General features: G+C 36.9%; 1 protein-coding gene across 1 annotated transcript in view; it reads left to right on the top strand.

Moving 5' to 3' along the window:
• LOC135219619 (translin-like) overlaps positions 1-7,336 on the top strand; it is a 137,094-nt gene extending 129,758 nt beyond the window's left edge. Inside the window, exon 5 of the mRNA XM_064256528.1 lies at positions 6,761-7,336. Within this exon, the coding sequence (XP_064112598.1) occupies positions 6,761-6,954 (194 nt within the window). The 3' untranslated portion in view covers positions 6,955-7,336. The remainder of the gene's footprint in view (positions 1-6,760) is intronic.
• Positions 7,337-8,665: the final 1,329 nt, after the last annotated feature.

The following is an 8,665-nucleotide window of genomic DNA, read 5'->3' as shown; positions in this document are numbered from 1 at the left end:
TTGATAAATTAACATTCTAAGGGTATCTCTGTATCAAGGATAAAAATACAATTTCTTCTCACTTTATCATCAAATTTAAAAATTACTTCTCTTTCCCAATGAAAATCTGACTACTTTCAACAAATATCAGTCTTGTTACTTTACTCAAACAAGCTCTTCAATGCATTTACAATAACTGTGTTTAAATCTTAATCACAATTCTTCGATGGGGACAAATGGAATGTATTGTCGCTCGTGATACGTTAACTATAATCAGAACACGGCCTAAGAAAACCATCCTTTTTTTTCTGATTTTTTTAATCATATTTTTTTTCTAACGTTACTTTCTACAATTTCCCTATCTGCATTTCCCTAACACAAAATGCTATTGATCAGACTACTAAAGGGCTACACAACTTGTTCATTGTGCAGTCGAACTAATACTTATATTACTATCAGTGACAATTTTTTTAGCAATCACGACAGCAGTTAGGGAGACGGCTTCTAGGCGGGGCAAGGTTTCCCACCTCCGGGGGTGTGAAGGGTATCCTCTCATCCTATCCCCAGTGTCCCAAGACACTATCCTGTACTGTCCCTCTCTGCCATACGGTTTAGATGTTCCCATTTTCTGTGCAATTTGCTCAGGTCAGCGGCTTGAACTATTAGTGCCAGCAGAGGTGCCGGCGGTTCGATACTGATGCTATTAGTTTATTTGTATCTTCACATCGCGCCTGGATTCTCTCACTGGTTGCTGGCTGTCATCTGACGTCTATCAGATATTTCTAATTCTAACATTGCGGCATCCTATCCATACCTTAGGCAGGTATCGTGATTTCCTTCATGGGTCGAGGTTGGTAAGGGAACTTCTGCACTATTCACCTTGTTAATACCATCCCTCTACTCTTCAATAGGTCGCGATCAGAAGTAGGAGTGGACTTCCCCCTTCCCACGGGGTCACGGGGGAGAGGCTCTAGTCGACCTCTCTCTGTCCCAGCATTCTTGACTCGTGGGTAGACAGGTTGTCTTCTACTCCCCTACTTCTCAGGGTTGGGGGATTTGCATCCCTTCCCTCACAACAAGACAACAAGGCGTCCCTTGTTCCCGGCACATAACAGTCCCGCACGGCACTGGGGGTAACCAGGGGTACTACCTTCCCGGCATTACCTCCATACCACCTCTTGCTACCACCTTCCATCCTTCCCAATGGGGCTGGACTGCTCGCCATCTCTCCGTTCAAAACGCATTTGTTACTCCTCTACTTGGTCTGCTACACGAGTTGGTTACTCGGGGGGTCACGAAGGGTGTTCAGGTGCCACCACCACGGCACCACCGTCGTTTGAATTTGGCGCTGTAACCGTCGATTTTGAATTCTCCCACACTAGTCTTTGTCTGTTTGTATGTCTCCTACGGATTTTTCTAATATTTTGTGAACACTTCCGCAGATTGGAATTATTCTCTCGCCCGTTTGTCATCGAATTCGGTCATGAAACTGTCTATAACAGCGGTTATTTATTAACGATTTCTGCGATCACACTTTGTCTGTCTAGTTAGCACGGCATTTTTCGAAATCGTAGGGTGTGTGATTGTACACTGTCTTTCCGGTTAGCACTGTGCATTTCAAAATCACATGGTGTGATTGTACTCTGTCTTTCTGGTTAGCACTGCGCTTTTCGAAATATTGGTGTTTGATTTTACAGTCTTTCTTGTTAGCACTGCGCTTTTCGAAATCGTATGGTTTGATTGTACACTGTCTTTCTGGTTAGCACTGCACATTTCGAAATTGTATGGCCACTCGATTTATTATTACCGTTCTTAGCACTGTTCACCACTTTTCTGCCGATTGCTTTAGCCATAACTGTTTTTATCCAGTTCGTTTGTTTCACCATTTCCCTCGTCATCACCATCCATCGAACTTTCTCTCGTTTCCATGCTTATTTCACTTCATATCACTGTTTGTCGCCAAAAATTATTTAGCACTAACGTTTGTTAGACGCCACAAGACTTCGAAAGACCTCATAAGACTGTATAAGACCTCATAGGATCCGCTAGACCTTAAAGGACCTTACAGGACTCAGGAACACCACAGGACCTTACAGGACCCCACGACTGACACCAAAATTATATGACCTGATCTCGGTCATTTGTGGGTTCGGGATATGAAGGAAAAACAGGAGAGAGATAAGTTTACGTACATGCAATGGAGGTCATGCAAAAATAATAATCGATGAAACGTTTATCACAGATGTATTCTTCTTAGCTACACAGATGGCCTTTAACTGTAATTATTACGTTACCTATGCTAGTGCACAACCGAATGGCAGGTTAGACTTATTGACACTCATGGTGACACACGTCTTTGTGTGGCGGCCGAAGGGAATGCAGGGCAATGGGCTCTCGTGTCTCGACCCAGTCTGTACTGTTTGGGACCCGCTAACGAACTGATCTGACCAGTAGTGCGGCCTGTTTCAAATGCCCCCTACAAGAAGCTGATTGGTTATAGGGATGCGTGGCACTCTTTTGAGCTTGCCCAAGCCACGCCAACTTGTAACGTCTTTGGCGGTTGACTTGTGTTGTTATGATAGGGCTTCACTAGTTCACTAATAGTATTGATAAAATTTGTGGCTCTTTCTTCATTCTTATCCCGTGCCTTGACTATTGTTTCTTCTCCAAGAATGACCTCCATGAGTATTTTACCTTGTTCATACTCCTTCTCAATGTAGGCGACTGCACGTTGCCACATGTTAATGGCATGCTACTTCTCCATGCCTTTTGACCTCTCTCAACATAAAAATCATGTCTATTTTCTCCTCATTTTTCATTAACCCTTACTGAACAGATAAATATATCGATATGCAGCTCCTCAGGCCAAGCAAACTTTATGGTCAGCCAATTTACGAAAAAATTAAACCAACCAGTTGAAAGAGGATATGCAGATGGACATGGTGAAAGAAAAAAATTCTAAAAAAATTTTCATACCTTCCACAAGGTGAAAATGACTATTTACAACCCCTTTTGGGCCTCTGTTACAAGACAGTCATAAATTTTACTATCTTATAGTATATGTTTTTCCTAATAAATAATTTTATTTTATTTTGTAAAGTTATAATTACTGTTCTCATATTTGTTGAAAAATATTTACATAAATTTACCAAAAAATGAAGGTTAAGTAACTTTTTCTTTTTACTTTTACATGTTTTTTCTAATATTTCTTTTCAATTTTCTTTGTATAATTACATTTGCAACTGACATACTATCATAAAAGACTAGAACGAAAAACAACAGCAACCCCTTGGTATATTTACGAGCAAATTTAAAAAAAGACGTCATGTGAGAGACGTAGAATATTCCTCCTTGAAGTCGCAAGCACTTAACGAAGTCCTGAGACATCCACACTCGTGATCTTAATCAGTATGAAAGTTGCCATAAGTGAATTTATGGGCTATAAAAGCATTGGCACCTCTTTCCTACCCAATTCTTTCTAAATCGATGGCGCCTAATATTGTTTAACTACAGGATTAATCTCCACCACCCTAAACCTGTTATTTCTACTCCTGAGGATCAATCCGTCCATTAAGGGTTAACTGTAAGGGCCTTTGACGCTTTGGCTCTTTGCCAGAAGCCTTAGGAGAAGCAGAATGTTTAGAGGACATTTTACAGAATATTCTTAGTCCGTAGTATATACCATATACAGTGGTCCCCCCGTATTCGCGGGGGATGCGTACCAGACCCCCCCGTGAATAGTTAGAATCCGCGAATGTTTGGAACCCCTATGAAAATGCTAAAAACAGCCTATTTTGTTAGTTAAAACTCAAGAAAAACCCACTAAAAATTTTCATACTTGGTTTTTTAATAGTTTTATCACAAAAAGTGCATTTTATGATGAAATTCATCAAAAAAACCAGGAATTTGTGGATATTTATCATAGAAAAATACCGCGAATGCGCGAATTTTCCGCGAATAATGCAGGGAAACGTTCCCCAGAGAAATCCGCGAATGTGTGAGTCCGCGAATCTGGAGAACGCGAATACGGGGGGTCCACTGTAGTGCACACAGAACAGTGCGTTGGGTCAATTCGACATAAATTGCAAATTGATATTCTGCGCATACTGGACTTTTTATGAAATTTTTGTTTTAACCCTTAAAAGCCGAAGGGGTATAATATGTATGCCGAGGGGGTCTCAGAGTGAGCGCTGAAGTGGACAAAAATATTTTTTTCAAAAAATCACAGTGCGCTTACTTTTCAAGATTAAAAGTTCATTTTTGGCTCATTTTTTGTCATTGCCTGAAGTTTAGTATGCAACCATCAGAAATGGAAAAAAAATCATTATCATATATAAATAATGCGATATATGATAGCGCGAAAACAAAATTTCATATTCAAATCGTGCTGTTAGCAAAACGGTTAAAGCTAACGAGTTAATTTCTTTTTCGTTGTATTGTACACTAAATTGCGATCATTTTGCTATATAACACATTGTAAAACGATCAAAGCAACACGGAGAAAATATTATCACAAAATGATGCATGAATTCGTAACGTGAGGACGTAAAAAATGCTTTTTTTTCAAAAATTCACCTTAAATCTAAATATTGTTCTAGAGATTTCCAATTTATTTCAAAATGAAGATAAACGATTGACTATTACTATACTGTAAGAGTTTTAGCTTACAATTGCAGTTTTCGACCATTTTGGACAAGTTAAAGCTGACCGAATGTCAATTTTTTTTTATATGCAAATATTTCGAAAATGAGAAAAGCTACAACTTTCAATTGCTTTTTGTTGTATTCTACATGAAATTGTGCACATTTTCATATATAAAACTCTATGAAACTCCTAATATGAAACTGAGCAAATATTCCGAGAATGCGATGTACTCATTTCAGAGATTTGCAGCGGAGAATCCGTGCGCGGAGGGAAGGAAAGTTTTTTTTTTTAAATTCACCATAAATCTAAATATTGTGTTAGAGACTGATTTTTTACTTCAAAATGAAGATAAATGACTGAATATTACTAGACTGTAAGAGTTTTAGCTTACAATTGCGTTTTTCGACCATTTTGGTAGAGTCAAAGTTGACCGAATGTGGTTTTTTTTCTATTTATTGTGATTTATATGCAAATATTTCGAAAATGAGAAAAGTTACAACCTTCAATTATTTATTGTTGTATTCTACATGAAATTGTGTACATTTTCATATATAAAACTTTATGTAACGGCTAATTTAAAATGGTGCAAAACATTACGACAATTGCACGTATGATTTTTTTTTTATTTTTTTGGGAGAGTTACTGCGCGATGTGAGGAAAAATTTTTTTTTTTATTTTTTTTTTTTTTTTTCATAAATTCACCATAAATCAAAATATTGTGCTAGAGATGTCCAATTTATTCCAAAATGAAGGTAAATGATTGAATATTACTAGAATATAAGAGTTTTAGCTTACAATTGCGTTTTTTGACCATTTCGGTAGAGTCAAAGTTGACCGAGGTTGAAATTTTTGCAAATTATACTAAAATATAGAGTTTTAGCTTACAATTGCGTTTTTTGACCATTTCGGTAGAGTCAAAGTTGACCGAGGTTGAAATTTTTGCAATTATCGTTATTTATATGAAAATATTTCAAAACTGATAAAAGCTACAACCATGGGTTGTTTTTAGTTGTATTGTGCATGAAATTACGCACATTTCCATATATAAGACTTTATGTAACGGCTAATTTAAAATGGTGCAAACATTACGACAATCGCACGTATGATTTTTTCGGAAGAGTTACCGTGTGTACGTAAGGAAAAAGTTTTTTTCATAAATTCACCATAAATCAAAATATTGTGGTAAAGACTTCCAATTTGTTGCAAAATGAAGGTAAATGATTGAATATTACTAGAATATAAGAGTTTTAGTATACAATTGCGTTTTTCGACCATTTTGGTAGAGTCAGTTGACCGAAGGTTGAAATTTTGGCACTTATCGTTATTTATATGAAAATATTTCAAAACTGATAAAAGCTACAAGCATGAATATTTTTTGTTGTATTCTACTTGAAATTGCGCTCATTTTCATATATAATACTCCATGTAACGGCTAATATAAAATGGTGCAAAAATTATGTCAAAGTGACGAAATAATTTTTGAGATGTATCACTGATACTTTTTAGTGCGAGGAGAAAGAAATTCATGCTTGCGCGCCCGCATAACGATTGTAAACAAAACAACACCTTGATCTGTGAACTCCCAGCATCCCCCAAGGTGCGTGATCCAATAGTTTTCGGCTGGTAGGCCTATAAGTATTTTTCCACGAATTTTTAAAAAAGCTTTTGTATGTTGACGTGAAATACATCCAATTGGCACCCGACAGACAATTTATCTCGACGTAAAATACGTCCAATAGGCGTTTAGGGGTTAAATTTTAAGTGCATATTTTGAGCTTGTTTTAGTATATAAAGCTGTTGTGAAATTTTCCGTACAAAGGGTCTGATGCTGTTTTTGTATTTTTAAGAGTGATTGTGGCACTATTAAAAACTTTATTTCATTTCATCTAATGTCATTGCTGAGCAGTAGGCATATTATCTATTTTAAGCCATTTAAGGAAAATTCATTTATATGTATTCCACAAAAACATTCAGATACAAAATTTCATATGCACCAAATAACTTTTACAGAAGCCTTTAGTAATTACCCTGGCAATAGTAAAAAGCAAACCATACCTGTCCGTATTAAGAGGTTAAAGATTGTACTACATGTTAATTGCTGATGTTTCTTGTAACTTTCAATGTGATTTTGTTTCAGGTGACTACACAAGGCCTTTCCAGATACGCCAGTTTTTGAGAGATCTTCATGCTGCTTATTCATTGCTCTTTCCAAAAAATGACCTTAGAAAGAAATTTGATGAGCTAAAATACTCCCTAAAGAAGACAGAAGAGGTTGTGTACAACTTGTCATTAAGGGGCCTTAAGCCACCTGAAATGGAAACGTCTGGATAAATTCGCGTTATTTTTATTTGATTAAAATATTCATTTTTTCTTATTGAAACCATTTCCCAAATTTCCAGATACTTAATTTTTTTAATTTTTTAAAAATTACCAGATGTCTTCATTCCAAACACAATACACAGTGTGTCAAGAATCCTTGTCCAGATGTAATTTATGTACCATTAACATGAAAAACTTACCAACGCTACCATAACTGTGCTGTATTCTTTGTAATATTCAGAAAATGTGTATTGTAATATTTTGAAGCAATCATATATGGTCCAGATTGTTTCAAAATGCTTCAGAATAAACGAAATAATCATGTAATTCATAATTAAAATTCTTCTGATTTTTCAGAAGTGTGCCCCGTCCTGTAGTAAAAATGTCAAGGCTAGGAGTGTTTCATTATGACAGTGTCCATTTTCTTGTTATCAACTATTTTTTTTTTAGGTAAGATACATCATTAAATTTACTATATTTTTAAGTACAGTAACTGCTCTATCATTTCATTTACTTTGTTATGATTGATGTAATGCATATGTTAAAGGGCATGCATTATGCCAAAATGAACTTCACTAAGCTCTACTGATATAGCAAGATCCTTTGGGTAAGTTTAGAGTATACTTTTGTAGGTTTAGACCATAGATCAACATAAGAAAGACCTTTTTTTGGTAGCTGCTATGAGTCCTCAAAAGGGTTACAGTACTTTTATGGTCCCACTATAGGACAGATGAGCCAACATCAAAGAGTTCTCTCATAGTTGGTCTTGGCTAGAATAGTGCTGAGAGATGGAGTATAAAACAGATATGAGGCTGGAGGTGTTCTCTCCCCAACCTGTAGCAATTACCCCAGTCTTTCCACACTCCCTTCTCACACAGATGTGGCAACAGTGAGTGAGTCAGCCTCGATCACCATTACTCTTGATCACCGTTACTCTTAAGTCTGCCATTGTGAAAACACCAGGGTGTTGGCTTTTAAGTCTTAGACTTATTCATACAACCTTATTGCCTATAGTCTCATTTTATTGGTCCCAATACTACCACAATCCATCTGTTCCAGAAGGCGCTTTTGTGATTTCCATGCTGTCAGGAGCTAAGATCAGCGAACTCACCATTCTTAGACAGGAACAACGATTATCATGACTACGGGTATCATCCAAACTGCAAGTCATTTTTAGCTGTTGTCCTTTTGTTCATCATTAATAGACAAGAATGAGAATCTGTTGAAGAGGGAATCCCATATTCCTCAGCAGGAATCAGTGTTACTAATAAAACTTTATGCCTTGTACGGTCACTAAAGATAACCCAGATCGTCCTTTTTTGGTTTTCTGTAAAAGAAAACTATTTAGATGGCTTTGTCTGTCTGTCCACCCTCAGATCTTAAACACTATACTGAGGCTAGAGGGCTTCAAATTGGTATGTTGATCATCCACCCTCCAATCATCACACTACCAAATTGCAGCTCTCTAGCCTCACTAGTTTTATTTTGTTTAAGGTTAAAGTTGGCCATGATTTTATATCTGGGAATGCTATAGGACAGTCCACCACCAGGCCATGGCTGAAAGTTTCATGGGCTGTGACCAGCAGCTTATACAGCATTATACCAAGACCACTGAAAGATAGATTTATTTTTGGTGGCCTTAATTATATTCTTCACAGAAAACTCAATTGCACAAAAGCCATAGTGCTAATTATTGAGGCAGACCAGTTATCCTGCATCCCAT

This window comes from Macrobrachium nipponense, chromosome 1 (genome assembly GCF_015104395.2).
Source record: "Macrobrachium nipponense isolate FS-2020 chromosome 1, ASM1510439v2, whole genome shotgun sequence".
NCBI classification, from domain to species: Eukaryota; Metazoa; Arthropoda; class Malacostraca; order Decapoda; family Palaemonidae; genus Macrobrachium; species Macrobrachium nipponense.
Note: the sequence above shows the minus strand (reverse complement) of the source record. Positions and strands in the feature narration are given on the sequence as shown.